General features: G+C 44.3%; 1 protein-coding gene across 1 annotated transcript in view; it reads right to left on the bottom strand.

The window, feature by feature from the left end:
* Window positions 1-10744, bottom strand: part of heatr4 (HEAT repeat containing 4) — a 218662-nt gene extending 207918 nt beyond the window's left edge. Inside the window, exons 1-2 of the mRNA XM_068038394.1 lie at window positions 9906-10744; window positions 5040-5221 (exon numbers count right to left, since the gene is read on the bottom strand). Of these exons, the coding sequence (XP_067894495.1) occupies window positions 5040-5221; window positions 9906-10744 (1021 nt within the window). The remainder of the gene's footprint in view (window positions 1-5039; window positions 5222-9905) is intronic.
* Window positions 10745-18872: the final 8128 nt, after the last annotated feature.

The following is an 18872-nucleotide window of genomic DNA, read 5'->3' as shown; positions in this document are numbered from 1 at the left end:
GGCGGAGCAGCTTAAAGGAGACTAGGACCAGAGCGGAGAAGCGTAAGGGAGGCCGGAAGCAGAGCGGAGCAGCTTTAGGGAGGCTGGGAGCAGCGTAATGGAGGCTGGGAGCAGAGCAGACAGTAACGTGGTAAAGAAGGCTGGAAGCGGAGCGGAATGAAGGAGGCCAGGAGCAGCGCGGAGCAGTTAAGGGCGGCTGGAAGCAGAGCGGCGTAAAGGAGGCTGGGAGCAGAGCGGTGCGGGGCGGAATGAAGGAGGCCGGGAGCAGAAGGGAATGAAGGAGGCAGGGAGCGGAGGGGAATGAAGGAGGCCAGGATCGGAGAGGAGCAGCAAAAAGGAGGCCGTGAGCAACGCGGGCTGTGATCTGAGTGTGCGAACCGAATGGAGGGGAAAAAAAAATCACAAAGTGGTGTCACAGGATAAGGAGTCATGTGGGACGAGTATACGGGTAAGTTTTTAATTTCATCTAAATTAATCAACTATAAAAAACTAAAACCAATGTGATAATTAATCATATAATTACAAGCAGTGCTCAATTAAATCAATCTGATCTAGGGGCTAAGGTTAAAATTAAACAACAGGGGATAGTAACATTAAAGAGTGGTAAATTTTTCAGTGAATTAACATAGCAACTATATAGATAACTAGAATTAAGTAAAAACATTTAAGTTACCCAATCTAGGACAAGGAAACCAGCTGACTGATGAATAGCTGGTCAGTCTTTCGTCATTTAAGTCTTAAGTTTAACAGTTTAATAAGTATAGGCATAGCAAGGCACCTCGGTCCTATGCAGTGCACGTCCTGTTGCACGTCGGAAGCTCATGTACAGGAAGTGCAATCAGCTGCAGCAGCTTGAGCTCTGGGTTTCGGAAATTGAGCAGCAGCTGGTGTTGCTGCGTTGCATTCGCAAGGCTGAGAATTTTGTGGATAGCACATTTATAGATGTGGTCGCCCTGCAGCTTAAGGGTGTGAAGGCAGAAAGGGAATGGGTGACCACCAGGCAGTCAAGGAGGACCAGGCAGGTAGTGCAGGATTCCCATGAGTCCATCTTGCTCTCCAACCGGTGTTCAGTTCTGAATACTGGTGAGTAATGGTTCCTCTGAGGAATGCAGCCTGAGCTAAGTCCGTGTCACCATGGCTGGCTCAGCTGTACAGAGGGGCAAGAGGAAGATTTGAAAAGCTATACTGAAAGGGGATTCTATAGTTAGGAGAACAGACAGGTGTTTCTGCAACCTTAGACGTGAATCCAGGATGGTATGTTGCCTCCCTGGTGCCAGGTTAAGGATGTAACTGAGAGGCTGCAGAGTACTCTGGTGGGGGGAGCGGGGGGGAGGATGAACAGCCAGAGGTCGTGGTCCATATTGGTACCGATGACATAGGTAGAAAGATTGATGAGGTCCTGCAGGCAGAATTTAGGGAGCTAGGAAGCATACTGCCAAGCAGAACTCCAGGTGCCACATGCTAGTGAGTATAGTCTGCACTGGGTGCTACTTGAGTGCACAGAGAGTGAAGAAGAAAGTTTGGTGAGTGAGGGAGTTTGGTGAAGAGGGGAACTATAAATTAATTAAGAAAAATAAATTTAATTTAACACAATAAAGATGGCAGGACAGGTGATATGTCATGGCTGCAATATGTAGGAGCTCCTGGGTGCCACGGCAGTCCATGGTAACCACGTCTGTAGTAAGTGTCTGCAGCTTGAGGAGCTTCAGCTCAGAGTAGATGAGCTGGAGGCTGAGCTACATATATTGTGGTGCATCAGGGAGGGGGAAAGTTACCTGGACATTTTGTTCCAGAAGGCAGTCACACCACTGAGGATAGGGTCGTCTGATTTGGTCAGTGGTCAGGGACAGGAGGGTGTGACTGCCAGTCAGGCAGGTAAGGGAATTGAGAAGGTGGGAGTGGAGCAGTCTCAGCTGTTGCAATTGAGCAACAAGTTCGAGGTTCTAGCAGCTTGTATGGACAAGAACGAGGGCTGTAGTGTGGATAAGCAGACAGACCATGGCATCATGGTACATGAAGTCATTCAAGCAGGGGGAGCAACAAGGAAAGCAGTGGTAGTAGGGGACAGTATAGTGAGGGGGATTGACACTCTTCTCTGCAGCAAAGAGCAAGAGTTCAGAAGGCTGAGTTGCCTGCCTGGTGCTAGGGTTCAGGATATTTGCTCAGGGCTGGAGAGGAACTTACAGTGGGAAGGGGAGGATCCAGTCACCATGGTCCATGTAGGTACCAACAACATAGGCAGGACAAGGAAAGAGGCTCTGCATAGTCAGTATGAGCAGCTCGGCACCAAATTAAGAAGCAGAACCTCAAAGGTAATAATCACCAGATTATCACCTGAGCCATGTTCAAATTTGCACAGGGCAAATAAGATTAAGAAATGAATGCGTGGCTCAAAGACTGGTGTGGTAGAAGTGGGATCCGGTTCGTGGGACACTGGCACCAGTAAGGGGGAAAGTGAGGGCTGTACCGTTGGAACGGTCTACACCTGAATCATGTTATGACCAGTGTTCTAGCAAGCCGCATAACTAGGGCGGTAGAGAGGGTTTTAAACAAAATAGTGGGGGCAAGGGATCAAATTTGGGAAGATGTGGTAAATCAAAGGCAAGGGAGAAAGGTACTAACATGGGAAAATATAATCAGACCGTGACAGGAAGGGACAGTGAGTACAAATCTAAAAGTAAATTAGCACATAAGACTAGAGCTTATAAAAATAATAAAAGGACAAAACTAAAGGCCCTGTATCTGAATGCATGTAACATTCGAAACAAAACAGATAAACCAATAGCGCAAATAGAAATAAATAAGTACAATCTGATAGCCATTACAGGGACATGGCTGCAGGATGACATGGACTGGGACCTGAATATTGAAGGGTACATGACATTTAGGGAGGACTGGAAACTAGGAAAAGGTGGAGGGGTGGCTCTGTTAATTAATGATGGCATTAGCACAATAGAGAGGGATGACCTAAGATCAGGAAACCAGGATGTAGAAGCAGTTTGGGTAGAGATGAGAAGTGATAAAGGAAAGAAGTCATTCTTGGGAGTAGGGTACAGGCCCCCTAACAGTAACCACATGGTAGGATGGGGTATAAAGGAAAAAAAAAGGAGCTTGTCAGAAAGGTACGGCAATAATCATGGGAGATTTTAATCTACATATAGACTGGAAAGAATCAGATGGGCAAAGGTAGCCTTGATGAATGCTTTCGGGATAGTTTCTTAGAACAGCACATTCTGGAGCCAACCAAACAGCAGGCTATACTAGACCTGGCATTTTGCAACGAGATAGGATTAATTGGTTACCTCGTAGTGAAGGTGCCCCTAGGCAGCAGCAATCATAATATGATTGAATTTTATATTCAGTTTGAGGGAGAGAAGAATGGGTCCAAGACTCGTATTTTAAACTTAAATAAGGGCAATTGTGAGGGCATGAAAGCAGAGCTAGCTAAAGTGAACAGGCAAATTAGGTTAAGGGAAAGATCGACAGAAATGCAGTGACAGACATTAAAGGGGATATTTCAGAATACACATTACAACAAGAAAGAAAAATTCCAAGGGGAGGACCCACAATCCGTGGTTAACTAAAAATGTTAAAGATAGTATCAAACTTAAAGAAAAAGTGCAAAGATGAATGGCAGGTCAGAAGATTGGACAGAATATAAAAAACAGCAAAGAATGACTAAAAGATTAATAAGGAGGGAAAAATTAGAGTATGAGAGAAAGCTAGCTCGAAATATAAAAAGATAGTAAAAGTTCCTACAGATATTAAAAAAAGAAAAGTTAACAAAATGAGATTTGGTCCTAAAGAAAGTGAGTCAGGGAAATTGAAATGGAAAATAAGGAGATGGCAGATGAACTGAACAGGTATTTTGCATTGATCTTCACTATAGAGGATGCAAGTAATATCCCAGAAATAGCTGTAAATCAGAAAATGAGAGGGACGGAGGAACTAAAGAAAATTACAATCACCAGGGAAGTGGTACTGTGCAAATTGTTGGAGCTGTGGGCTGACAAGTCCCCGGGTCCTGATAGATTTCATCCTAGGGTCTTAAAAGAAGTGGCTGAGATAGTTGATGCGTTGGTTTTAATTTCCTAAAATTCCCTCGATTCAGGGAAGGCCCCATTAGATTGGAAAGTAGCCAATGTTACTCTTTTATTCAAAAAGGGAGACAGAAAGCAGGAAAAATGTTAGAAGCTATTATTAAAGAGATGATAGCAGGGCACTTAGAAAAATTCAAGGTAATCAGGCAGAGTCAACATGGTTTTGTGAAAGTGAAAGCATGTTTAACCAATTTATTGGAGTTCTCTGAACACATAATGTGCTGTGGATAAAGGGGATGAAATGGAAAATAAGGAGATGGCAGATGAATTGAACAGGTAAAGGTGGATGTACTATACTTAGATTTCCAGAAGACATTTGATAAGGTGCCACATCAAAGATTATTGTGGAAAATAAAAGCTCATGGTGTAGGGGGTAACATATTGGCATGGATAGATGATTGGCTAGCTAACAGGAAACAGAGAGTAGGCATAAATGGGTCATTTTCTGGTCGGCAAGATGTAACGAGTGGTGTGCCACAGGGAACTGTGCTGGGGCCTCAACATTTTATAATTTATATAAACGACTTGGACGAAGGGACCGAAGGTATGGTTGCTAAATTTGCTGATGACACAAAGATAGGTAGGAAAGTAAGTTGTGATGGGGACATAAGGAGGTTACAAAGGGCTATAGATAGGTTAGGTGAGTGGGCAAAGATCTGGCAAATGGAGTATAATGTGGGGAAGTGTGAAATTGTCCATTTTGGCAGGAAGAAAGCCTGAATGAAGAGACGGGGGTTTGTTCCATTGGAATTCTAGATCAATGCAGGGGTGAATTAGAAGAGGTTGGGAACATTAGAATCCAATCCAATATTGGATTGTCATCTGGTGTTGAATGTCAATAAGAATGTTATCATTTAGCAGTACTTCTAGAAGTCTAGCTCACTGCCTCTTTGCATATCCTGTAAATAGGTGTGTGCAGTTGCTGTTGCCTCTAGTTACCAGTGTACAGTTCTTGCTCAAACACATTCTCCGTGTAATAGACATGCTTCCCAAGCTTCGAATTCAGGACAGTCTTGGGCTTTGGAGGGGGTTCAAAGTGCTTCACTATCAGGTTGGCTGCAGTCCGGTTTACAACTCCAGGTTCCTCCGTGAAGTCCTCACTCAGTTCAAACCCAGGAACCCTGTGGAAAGCCAATCACAGTAACCATGCCACCGGCTATAAAAATTCTGCTGTTTTTATCAATATTTTGTCCTGCTATGTAAGAATGCCTCACCTCTCCACCACAGAGACAGCACAAACTTCAACACAACTCTCCAATCAGGGCCACCACTGACCCCTCATCACCCAAAAAATGAAACCTTTTAGAATCAGAGCTGCTCAAACAGGAGGACAGCCAAGATTTAAAACTTTTTTTAGTCACATGTTTATTTGCTGTTCCTGCAGGTTTATAAGATTTATCCTCTCCCCTTTGGAATATGAGGAAAGGACAGGGAAATGGGATTACAGCAGATTGTTCTATTTGAAGAACTAGCACAGACAAACCTACAATGGCCTCCTTCTGTGCTGTAATTTCTATGATTCCCCTTGTTGTGGCTCTTGCTGTGGTTCCATTCCATGGCCTGCTATGTTGGCCAAATGCCCAAGAATGGTGAGTGTTGGCAAGCTTTTTGACCTTGGAAAGCATCGTGGTGAAGCCTGACCCAGAGCAGGAACTCTGATTGACACCATTGGGCCCAATAAGCTGGACTGTATTCCAAAACAGTGGGCGGCACAGTGGTGCAGTGGCTAGCACCGCAACCTCACAGCTCCAGCAACCCGGGTTCAGTTCTGGGTACTGCCTGTGCAGAGTTTGAAAGTTCTCCCTGTGACCACGTGGTTTTTCGCCGGGTGCTCCGGTTTCCTCCCACAGCCAAAGACTTGTAGGTTGATAGGTAAATTGGCCATTATAAATTGCCCCTAGTGTACGTAGGTGGTAAGGGAATTGAGGGAAGGTGGAGATGTGGTAGGGAATATGGGATTAATGTAGGATTAGTATAAATGGGTGGTTCATGGTCAGCACAGACTCGGTGGGCCAAAGGGCCTGTTTCAGTGCTGTATCTCTCTATGACTCTATAAACCAAGCCAGTTGAAGCCCCATCCCACCATATCTTTCAATCGCACTGCTACAGAAAGGTATCAGTGGGATTGGACACTAATTGCAGGAAGGATACAGGTTTACAGAGAGGTAGGGGGAGTGATGCGGGGGGCAGGATGGCAGGTGGGGGGGGTGTTGGAGTACGGGAGGGGGTGGATGGCAGGTGGGGGGGGTGTTGGAGTACAGGAGGGGGGTGGATGGCAGGGATGGGGGGGGATGTGACAACGGGGATGGGGGGCTGTTGGAGTACGAGGGACTCTGGGGTTGGGGGACATCATGGGGTGTGGAGATAAAGAGAGGAAGGGGAATACAAGAGGAAGAGGATACAAGTGCTGGATGGACAATTGCTTTGTGGAGAGCTAACGGGAGCAAGTGTTGACAGCAAGCTTCTCGAACACAGCTTTAGATTGCAACTTCTTATTGTTCAAACTAATGACTGAGCACAGTGCTTCCCAGTGTCCAAATGCCTCCAATTAGGAAGGGAGTCATCAAAAGGAACCAATTTGGACTCTCAGTGCGGAGCAGTGGCGCGTGCAGATTCGAGCTGATCCTCAGTGTCAGGGCTCTGAGTAATGAGCAACGACTGTTGAGACTTGGGCTTATCAGCCTTGAATGAATTGTTGGACGCTGGATTTTGCAGCATGATATTTTTTGATAATGTGATTTTTAATGTAAGACGGAGTCAGAGAAGTCATGTGACCACACCAACTCTACTTAAAGACAAGACAGGAACCTTGGTTACCAGGACAACAAAGAACCCACATCAAAAACTCTTTTGAAAAGCATAGAGAGGGAACATCTGCTCTCCAGACACCGATACAATGAAAGGCTACGAAGACTTAATCCTGATTTGAAAGCTGAGGTTTGGAAAGAAGGAAAAAACCAACAGGATCACAAGATCACCTTACTCACAGAAGCCCAAGTTGAAATTGCTTTCAAGAAGTGAGCGGAGAGGACAGTGACTTTGAGAAAGGTCTGGGAGATCCAATCTATTGCAACTGGGAGGAGTTTGAGACTTTTATCTGCAAAGATCGCACTTCAAGGAGGGCTGTGAAACATATAAATGTGGTGGGAAGTTTTGAGGTGTTTTAATAAGTGAAGAAAATACTTCTTCTATAATTTGGAATATTAGCTACTTACAAAGTACTATTTAGTTAATGGTGATTTTTAGTTTAGTTATAATAAAAAGTCAAAATGTGAAAGTTTTCATGTAATTCTGTAAATCAGTCGGGGGAGTTCATATCTTGTGTTTCAACGTTAATGGTCTCACTGAGGTTGTAACAGAATGCATCTGAGGGGTGAGGACAGAGTAGATTAAATTGATCAGGGAATGTAAAAGGTAAACCAGATAGTTCTTCACATCGTCTGTTACCTCCTCCATCCCACTGCCTGAATGGGTTGTGGAAGCAGATTCAATAGTAACTTTCAAAAGGGAATTGGATATATACTTGGAAAGGTAAAATTTACCGGGCTATGGGGAAGGAGTTGGGGTGTGAAACTAATTGGATAGCTCTTTCAAAGAGCCAGCACAGGCATGATGGGCCAAATGACCTTCTGCACTGTACGATTCTACGATGTTACATCAAAAGTACTTCACTGGCCAAGGTTCATCCCGAGGTTGTGAAAGGAGCTATATAACGCAAGGTCATTCCTTCCTTCCATTCCTCCCTGTAAAGGTATGAACTGCCTCTCAAGTATTAATATCTTTATAAAGAAAACTATTCCCTGACAGATCACCAGAATACAACTCTAATCAGTCTCGCCAGCTTCTGGAACACCATACTGACAGTGGAAACAGCAGCTCTGCAATGGCCTCATACCCTGGGGATTGGGAAAGGGATGACCCTAGAGGTCCACTATCTGCCATTTACATGTGACAGGTGGGCAATGCACAGGCTGGGGGGCATGGAGGACAGGGGCGCAGAGAGGAAGATTCTAGGGAAGAAGTTTTGGAAACAGGTTTCTCCATTCCATTTTCCTAAACTCTCTGCCACTGCACCACCCAATATCAGGCAGTGATTCAGAGGGAAGTCGCCCAACCCTTGACTCATTCTCAGTCAGCCCTTCCTGAGAGTTACTAGCAGACCTTGTACAGTTGGATGGGTCATTCTTGAAAAGGCAACAAAAGTAAGTGTAGAAGTGATTCGGCAATGTCAAACTTGGGTTTTAAAAACACCTGAGCCAGGTTGGTCCAAGAGCATTCCATGTCCCAGCATCAACATCCCACACCATCCGAGATCAGAATTTACAACAGAACCACCTCTCCCCCAGAGACATGGGAACACCAGGAGGCTATCTAGCCCCTCAATTAGGTCATGGCTGATCTGTTCCTCAATGCATTTATCTGTCAATTTTCATATCCTTTGATACCCTTACCCAACAAAAATCTCTCAGTCTTGAAAGATCCAATTGGCCCATATCCCAGAGCATCCACGGCTTTTTGAGGGACAGTTTTCCAGATTTTCGCCACCCTTTGTGTGAAGGGCTGCTTCCTGATTTCACTCCTTAAATGGCCAAGCTCTAACTGTAAGATTGTGACCTCATGTTCTGGATACCCCACCAGAGGAAATTGTTACCCTATATCTATCCTATTGGAGCCCATTATCATTTACAACACATCCATTAAATCACCCCTCAACCTTCTAAGCTAATACAAACCTAGTCTGTGCATCCTGTCCACACAATTTAGCCCTGTAAGTGCTGGAATCATTCTGGTAAATCTATGCTGCACCCACTCCAAGGCAAATAGATCCTTCCTGAGATGCAATGCCCAGAACTGCTCACAGTAATCCAGATCTGACCAGGTTGCCAGGTTGTATTTGTTACCAGGTTGCCCGGCACACACTTTCTGGGCGAGATGGTCTGTGGCAAGCTGGGTCTAAGGTGTATGCCACACTCCACCAGCTGACTATTTGCAGAAGCCTTGGCATTGGCACTGGGCAAGTGCAGCGACAGCTTTCTGCAGGTCCAACTGAAGGACAGTGCAAGGGAAGCGCTCTGTTTGGCAGTAACTAGAACACTTAGCCAACTGGAAGGAAACAGGGTAGATGGTAGAATTACATTTTATATCAAAAGTAGGGTTAATGAGTTTTAATGAGCTAGAATAGCAATGCTAAGTTATTACTTACTATAACTTAGGCCTCAGCTGAAGCATTGCATATAATTCTGGGCATCACACTTTGGGAAAGATGTCAAGGCCTTAGAGAGGGTGTAGAGGAAATTTACTGGAATAGTACCTGGGATGAGAGATTTCAGTTATAGAGAGAGGCTCGGGTCGTTCTCCTGTGAGCAGTGAGGCTTAGGGTAGAGTTGACAGAGGTGTTCAAATTATGAATTTCCACTGGCAGGAGGGTCAGTAACCAGAGCGCACAGATTTACGATAGAGAGGAAATGAGGAGAATTTTTTTAACGCAGCCAATTATGATGATCTAGAATGCACTGGTGGTAAAGATGGTGGATGCAGCTTCAATAGCAACTTTCAAAAGGGAATTGGATAAACACTTTAAAAGGAAAAATTTGCAGGGCTATGGGGAAAGGGCAGGCAGTGGAACTAATTGCGTAACTCTTTCAAAGAGCCAGCACAGGCACAGTGGACCAAACGATCACCTTCTGTGCTGTAAAGTTTTATAATCTCAACAAAATCAACACAGAACCAATAGAGATGCCTACACCCACCAACTAGGGATATCTTATCAAGATGCGCCAGGAGTTCACTGTTCAGTGTCAGTACCTGTAGTAGGCGGTCAGTGGAGTCTTGGTCACCTTCCTCACTACGGCCACACGGGACTCCTGGGCTTTGATTTGGTCGTAGAGGCTGAAGTCGCTGGTGGTCATGGTCTCGTCCTGTACCAGGACATGGGCGTGGGCAGAACCGTAACGGTCCTGTAGGAGTCCGCTCAGCCTGATGCGAGACGGGCCCTTGGGCATCTGCTTGGTCACCAGCCACTGCGCCGTCCTCTTGCTCAGCTTCTTCACCAGGTATTCATCCCAATGCTCACGCTGCCGCTGCAGACCAGGAGAATCCTCCTCCGCCCTCTTGGGTGGGCCTCCCCCCTGCTCCGACCTCTGTTCCGCCGCCTGTGTCAGCAATGTTTGTGCCACAGTACTGCTGCCCTCTGGCGGGGGGACTGCATCAGTCAAGGTTTGGGCCGGCAGCAGCGACTTGGGCCGACGTCCAGGACTCAGGATCCAATCAGAATTGCCTGTTGTCAGCGTGCCCTTCTGACCCTCTGCCTCCTGCTTGGGCTTCCGGCACCGAGAACTGCACCGCTGTGGCATTCGATTCAATCGGCCAGGCTTGCTGGGGGGGTAAGGTTTCACCTCTCGGGGGGTGACAACCTCAAAGAGATTGAACATGCTGCTACCATCCTTGTCCTTGAATGGGACCCTGTAGAACGCCATGGAGTTGACAACATCCTGGGAGAAGCTCATGTTCAGGGACGCGTTTTTAATGTATTGTCTGTGCATCAGTTGTCTGTACTTGCGGTGGGGAAGGACATCCTCTTTCAGAGGAAAGACAGCCTTCCAATTCTGGCTGGAGACAGCAGGCCCCACTGTCGGGAGATCCATGGGATCGATGGAAAACCCAGCTACCATCGGACACAGGGAGTTCTTCACATCAAAGCCAACTTTCAATCTATTCATCCTTGCAGTCCCTGTAGATAGAAATTTAGTAACAGTCGTAAGTTACTGCATAGCAAGTGAACTCTGACCTCAGTCCACGACAAGCAACATCTCTCTGCTTGTTTCCCTCCAACAACCATTCTTTGACTCTCACTGCCCCCTTTCTCACTCTCCTCCTCTGTTCATCTGCCATCTCCCTCAGCCTCTATCTTTCTCGCTCCAACTATCAGTCTCCAACTCGCCCTGCTCCCATCGCACTAGCTCTCACTCGCTCTCCTTTTCACTCTATTCCTCATAAGGATCGTTACTTTAGCGGGATAGTACTAACCGATCCTCTAACTGTGGGAGGAAATGGAAGGCGGATGGAAGGTATAGATAGATAAGTAAGAAGAATAAAATTCTTGATGTGGGTAATTTTAATTACCCACTAATTGTTTGGTCTAAGATGGATGCAATTGGGGGGACATGTGTAAGAATATGTGTTTTTGAGGTTATTTTGAGCGATCAGGCATTGTGAGAGTTTAATAATCCTAAGCTTATCTCTAAAAGCTTACATCTGAAGAAACACTACCTTGGATTTTCTGCTGACTGCAGAGTGGGATTGTGTCACAACTGATATTGTTACTACAATAAAACTAATTATTATTGTTAGAAGAAATATTCAGGGCTATCTGCAGATTTACCTCCCATCTCTTTGGGAATGAGCAAGGTTTTTTGACACTTTCATAGGATGTGGGCGTCACTGCCTAGGCCAGCATTTATTGCCCATCTCTAACTGTCCTCGAGAAGGTGGTGGTGAACTGCCTTCTTGAACCGCTGCAGTCCATGTGGGGTAGGTATACCAACAGTGCTGTTAGGAAGGGTGTTCCAGGATTTTGACCCAGCAACAGTGTAGGAATGGCGATACAGTTCCAAGTCAGGATGCTGTGTGGTTTAGAGGGGAACTTGTAGGTGGTGGTGTTCCCATGCATCTGCTGCCCGTGCCCTACTAAGTGGTAGAGGTCGCAGGTTTGGAAGGTGCTGTCGAAGCAGCTTTGGTGAGTTGCTGCAGTGCATCATCTAGATGGTACACACTGTTGTCACTGTGCATCAGTGGTGGAGGGAATGAATGTTAAAGATGGTGGATGGGGTGCCAATCAAGTGGGCTGCTTTGTCCAGGATGATGTCAAGCTTCGTGAGTGTTGTTGGAGCTGCACTCATCCAGGCAAGTGGAGAGTATTCCATCACACTCCAGACCTGTGCCTTGTAGATGGTGGACAGGCATTGGGGAGTCAGGAGGTGAGTTACTCACCACAGAATTCCCAGCCTCTGACCTGCTCTTGTAGCCACAGTATTTATGTGGCTGGTCCAGTTCAGTTTCTGGTCAATGGTAACCCCCAGGATGTTGAGAGTGGGAGATTCAGCGATGGTAATACCTTTGAATGTCAAGGGGAGATGGCTGGATTCTCTCTTGTTGGGGATGGTCATTGCCTGGCACTTGTGTGGCGCAAATGTAAATTTTGTGGTGTGTATGTAACTTGCCACTTATCAACTCAAGCCTGAATGTTGTCCAAGTCTTGCTGCATCTGGACACTCATCTGGGGAGTCACGAATGGTACCAAACATTGTGCAATTATCGGCGAACACCCCCACTTCTGACCTTATGATGGAGGGAAGATCATTGATGAAGCAGCTGAAGATGGCTGGGCCTAGGACACTACCCTGAGGAACTCCTGCAGTGATGTCCTGGGACTGAGATGATTGACCTCCAACAACCACAATTATCTTCCTTTGTGCTAAGTATGATTCCAACCAGTGGAGACTTTTCCCCTGGTTTCCATTGACTCCAGAGTTGCTAGGGTTCTTTGATGCCACATTCAATCAAATTCTGCTCTGACGTCAAGGGGAGTCACTCTCAACTCACCTCTTTGTGTATGTTTTAACCAAGGCTGCAATGAGCGTAGGAGCTGAGTGGCCCTGGCAAACCCAAACTAAGTGTTGGTGAGCAGGTTATTACTGAGTAAGTACCACTTGATAGCACTGTTGATGACAACTTCCATCACTTTGCTGATTAATCAAGAGTAGACCGATAGGGCGGTAATTGGTCGGGTTGGATTTGTCCTGCTTTTTGTGTACAGGACATACCTGGGCAATTTTCCACATTGGCCGGTAAATGCGAGTGTTGTAGCTGTATTTGAACAGCTTGGCTAGGGGCAGGCTAGTTCTGGAGCACAAGTCTTCAATATTATTGCCGGAATGATGTCAGGGCCCATAGTCTTTGCAGTATTCAGTGCCTTCAGTTGTTTCTTGATGTCACATGGAGTGATCAAATTGGCTGAAGATTGGCATCTGTGATGCTGGGGACCTCAGGAGGAGGCTGAGTTGAATCATCCACTCGGCACTGCTGGCTGCAGATGGTTACAAATGCTTCAGCCTTGTCTTTTGCACTAATGTGTTGGGCTCCCCCATCATTGAAGATGGGGATATTTGTGGAGCCTCCTCCTCCTGTTAGCTGTTTAATTGTCCACCACCATTCACAACAGGATGTGGCAGGACTACAGAGCTTAGATCTGATCTGTTGGTTGTGGGATTGCTTAGCTCTGTCTATCGCGTGCTGTTTCCACTGTTTGGCATGCAAGTAGTCCTGTTTTGTAAGTTGCTGAAATGTAATCAAACATAAATTCCCTTTTACTAATTTTCAGTATTAAGCTTTGGTCTTATTCCTGTTAGAGTTGGATTATAGCAAGCTAAGAACCAATCTCTAACTAGAACACATTGTCACCAAAGTCCTGTGTTAAATTATCACCATGAAACAGAAAAGGTTTGTACCAAGGCTAAAAAGGAGATAAAGGAGGCTCAAGGCCTGCGCCGGCTATAGACCTTGCCAGGTTCCTGACTGGGTAGAATGGGGAGGGTATGGAAGATATATGATTGGATGGATCTTTCTGTAGTTTCCAGTTTTTGGGGTGCATCCTGGGGGGTTTGGGTGATTCTCAGGGTAGTAGGCTCAGGAAGAACACCAATCCAGAATGCATATGCAAGTAGAAGGAATGAGGTACAGGCCATGCCTATTACCCAAAAGATAGTTATAACGGGTAACATGATTCTCAACTGTTCTTTGTACACTGCTTCACAAATACTGTGAGTTATCAAGTCTCACTTATGCTTAAATAAAATCATAACTGTTACCAATAAGGAATCAGCTTCGAACTTTTGAACAGACACAGTCTTAAGGGACTCAATTTTTTTTAGAATGGTGTTGCTATTTGTAGTTATGAGCAACAGAACAGACCAGGTGGGTAAGTGGATGAGTACCTCAGGGTGAGTGGCCGTGGCCATATGATCAGGTTTATGGTCGGAATAGGGAAAAGTTAACACAAAAATCAAGACATCCCATTGGAATTGGGCTGATTTCAGAAAGATAAAGAATGAGTTAGCTGAGGAAAGGTGGAAAGAGATATTGGGACATAGGATTGTAGAGCAACAGTGAGATATTTTTTTAAAAAGGAGATACGAAAAGGTGCAGAATATATACTACTAAAAAAGCCTACTTCAAGTTTCAGAATGCCGCAAATAAATAGATTAGAAACAAATGAAAACTCAAGAGCTTTGATAAAAATAATACAGAATATGATAATTTAAGAGGTTAAGAGAGCGATTAGGAAAGCAAGTATAAGATAGAAAATTTGAATCATTTCGTGTCTTTCACAACCTTAGGAGGTCCAAAAGCACTTTCCAGCCAACAGAGTACTTTCAAAATGTATTCACAGTTGTAATGTAATGATGAGAGAGTTTTTAAAAAGTTAAGAACACTGAAGTGTTCTAAACAAAAAATCAGTAAAGAGTGGATCATCAAATGTGAGATGGGATTCATGAGAAAAGGATAGTGAGTTCTCAGAGGATAAGTGGAAAGTAACTGAGATACCTAAGGAGGACTTCAATTTTTACAAAAGAGGATATTGGGGAGGAGGCAAATTCTGAATTAGTTAAAAGTGAGGTGTGCGATATAATAAATAAAAGAAACGTCTTAGAGAGGTTAGTTAAGATAAAGAAGGATATAATGAGTCAGAGTTATTTACTGCACAGGAGGCAGCCATTCGGCCCATCGAGTCCATGCTGGCTCTCCACAGAGCTATCTAGTCAGTCCCACTTCCCAGCTCGACCCCCATAGCCATGTAAGTCTATTTCCCTCAAGTGGCCATCCAACATCCTCTTGAAGACATTGATTGTCTCCACTTCCACCACCCTTCTGGGCAGCGGTTCCTTGTCATTACCAACCGCTGCGTCAAAAAGTGCTTCCTTATATTCGCCCTACGTCTCTTGCCCAAATCTTTCAATCTGTGACCCCTAGTCCTTGTACCATTTGTTAATAGGAAGTTTTTCCTCGTCTAACTTAATAAGCCTGTCATAAATCTTGTACACTTCTATTAAATCTCCCCTCAATTTCCTGTGTTCTAAGGAGAACAAGCCAGTTTTTCCAACCAGACCTTGTAACTTAAATCCTCCATCCTGGAACCATTCAAGTAAATCTCCTCTGCACCCTCTCAAGGACCCTCACATCCTTCCTGAAGTGTGGTGACCAGAACTGGACACAATACTCCAGTTGGGGTCTAACCAGAGCTTTATTATGGTTCAGTATAACTTCCCTGCTTTTGCACTCAATGCCTCTATTTATGAAGTTCAAGATCCCATATGCTTTACTAACCACTCTCGCAACATGTCCTGCCACTTTCAAAGATCGATGCACAAGCAGTCCCAGGTCCCTCTATTCCTGCACACTCTTTAGAACTGTGCCATTAAGTTTATTTGCCTTTCTCTATTCTTTCTGCCAAAATGCATCACCTCACGCTGGTCAGTACTAAATTCCATCTGCCACCTCTCTGTCCATTCTGCTAGCCTATCGATGTCCTGTTGCAGGTGGTGCATATCATTCGCACTGTTTGGTGTCATTTGCAAATTTTGAGATTCTACTCTGTATTCCAAAATCCAAGTCATTTATATTTAGCAAAAAATGGCAGTGGTCCCAGCAGTGACCCCTTGGGGAACACCACTGTCTACCATCGTCCAGTCTGAAAAGCAACCATTTATGCCGACTCACTGTTTTCTGTTCTTAAGCCAATTTCTTATCCAATTGGACACTGACCCTCCTATTCCATGTGCCTCAATTTTATTAACCAGCCTTCTATATGGTACCTTATCAAACACTTCCTTAAAATCCATATAAACATCCACTGCATTCTCTTCATCAACCTTCTCCATTACCTCATCAAAAAACTCAGATTAGTCTCGCATGACCTGCCTTTTACAAATCTATGCTTCATTAATTCGAACCTCGCTAAGTATCTGTTGATATTTTCTCTGATTATTGTTTCTAAAACCTTACCACCACTGATGTTAAACTAACTGGCCTGTAGTTGCTAGGACTGCCCTTACACCCTTTCTTGAACAAGGGTGTCAGATTTGCCACTCTCCGATCCTCTACCTCTTGCCCCATATCCATGGAAGATTGGAAGATTATGAGAAGCCCTTCCGCTATCTCCATCCCCAATTCCTTTAGCAACCTGGAATGCAAGCCATCCGGACCAGGCGACTTATCTACCCTAAGCATTGCCAGTCTTTTTACTATCTCCCCTCTCTCAATTTTTATCCTATCCACTGCCTCTGCTCTCTCCGCTTCCACTAATATTTTGTCAGATTCCACTTAGTGAACACTGATACAAAGTACTCATCAAGTATATTAGCCTTGCCCTGCGCCTCTAAGCATATATTACCCTCTTTGTCCTTAATAGGCCCCACTCCACCTCTTACTAGTTGCTTACTATTTACATGCCAGTCGAAGATCTTTGAGTTCCCTTTCTTGTTGACTTCCATTCTCATATTCTCTCTTTGCCAGTCTCTTTTTCCTCTTTACTTCACCTCTCAACTTATTGTATATGGCCTGGTTCTCGCTTGAAGAGGTCACCTGACAGGCATCGTACACTTTTTTTTGTTTCATCATAATCTCTATCTCCCTTGTCATCCAAGGAGTCCTATTATTGTTTCCCTACCTTTCACCCTTGTTGGAACGTTCCTAGCCTGTACCTGAAGTATTTTTTCCTTAAGATAACCCATTGTTCTAACAATGCTGTGAACAGATAGATTATATCTAAGGGATCCTGGGGAAAATAGGGGAAGAGTTAGCGGAGACCCTAGAAATGATATTTAAGACTCTATAGAATGTGGATGTGCAGAATAGGCAATTTGGTACTCATGTTCAAAAGGGAGGCAGAGTTAACCTGGGTTATTACTGGTCAGTTAGGTTAATATCTGTTGGTAGGGAAAATTTGAGAATCTTCAAAATGACAATATTAAGTATGTTGCTGAAGAGAAAATTGAAGCCCATGCATTTAAAGAGGCAGTAACTGTGTGGATACATAAGTGTCAAGGAACAGAAAGTAGAGTGGTGAATGGTTGTTTTCAGATTGGAGGTTAAGAATACAGTGGTGTCTCTCAGATGTCAGTATTAGGACCACTGCTCTTTTTAATGAACTGGACTTGGGTATACAGGGCAAAATTTCAAAGTCTATAGATGTAACATGAACCCAGAGTAGCTAAAAGGAAACGTCAGGGAACATCTGGGCAAGAGTAATCATTATATAATGGGGTATAAATTAGGAATATAGGAACAGTAGAAGTACATTTAGCTCCTCGAGACTGTTCTGCTATTCAATGAGATCATAGCTGATCCACACCCTAACTCCATAGGCCTGACTTTGCTCCATATCCCTTAATACCTTGGCTAACAAAGATCTATCAATCTTAGATTTAAAATTAACAATTGATCTAGCATAAATTGCAGTTTGCAGAAGAGTACTTCTATCACTGTTCATGTAAAGAAATGTTTCCTAATTTCAATCCTGAGAGGTATTGCTCTAACCTTTTGACCATGCCCCCTAATCCTGGACTCCCCAACCGCAGAAATGGTTTCTCCCAATCTACTCTATCTGTTCCCCTGAATATCTTGAAAACTTTGATCAAATCACCTCTTAACCTTCTAAATTCAAAGGAATAAAACCCTTATTTAATCTCTCCTCAAAGCTTAACCCTTGGAGTCCAAATACCATTTTAGTAAATCTATGCTGCACTCCCTCCAAGGCCAATATATCCTTCCTAAGGTGTGGTGCCTGGAGCTGATCACTGTACTCCAGTGTGGTCTAAGCAGGGCTTTGTATAGCTGAAGCATGATTTCTACCCTCTTGTATTCTAGTCTTCTGGACATAAAGGCCAGCATTCTATTAGCCTTTTTGAGACAAAGTCCAAAGTAATAGATTGGAAAAAAGCTAATTGTGATGGGATGACAATTGGACTAAGAAAGGATACTGGAAGAAAATTGACAAAGAGATACAACAACAGTAGGAATTTTTTAAATGGTGATCAAGAGATTTTGGAGAAATATATTCCACTAAAAAACAAGGACATATTGGCCAATAATGAAATGTCATTGTTACGACCAGGTGAGAAAGGGTCTAGTGGTTCCCTCTCAGCCTTTGCCTGGTTTAACCGTAACAGGGTTTAATTTTAGAAACAGCGTGTTTTTAGCTACCCCTTAGTGAATCCTTGTTCACTGCTCCAATTGTAAGACAAAGAAATCAACAGGTTTCCTTAGATTTAAACAAGAAAAGGTAGAAGTTTATTAATCTTAAACTCTAATCCGGTTAACAACTACGAATATGCGATGCAACCACGCTAGCATAAGCAATAAACACACACGCAGATAGAGACAGAAAAAATTGAAAGAATATAGGGGAAAAGTTTGAGGCAATATCTGTTAGTTATTTACTGTCCTTTGAGTTGAATGTGGACTCTTTGGTTGATGGTCAGTCCTGCTGTTCATTGGGGCCCAGTTCACGCTTCAACTTGTTTCGATGTCGGAGTCTTTTCTCTCTTGATGTTTATGTGTCTTCTGTGGGGCCAGTGGCTTGGGAGAAAGCGAGAGAGACAGCCAGGAGAGAGGCTTGCTTGTTGTAAAACTGCCTTCTGTATTCACACTGTCCTGTGACTAGTTCAAAAAACCTGGACCAGTCAGTTAGTCATGTGACCAGCTGGTTTAACCAGT

Source organism: Heterodontus francisci, chromosome 9 (genome assembly GCF_036365525.1).
Source record: "Heterodontus francisci isolate sHetFra1 chromosome 9, sHetFra1.hap1, whole genome shotgun sequence".
NCBI classification, from domain to species: domain Eukaryota; kingdom Metazoa; phylum Chordata; class Chondrichthyes; order Heterodontiformes; family Heterodontidae; genus Heterodontus; species Heterodontus francisci.
Note: the sequence above shows the minus strand (reverse complement) of the source record. Positions and strands in the feature narration are given on the sequence as shown.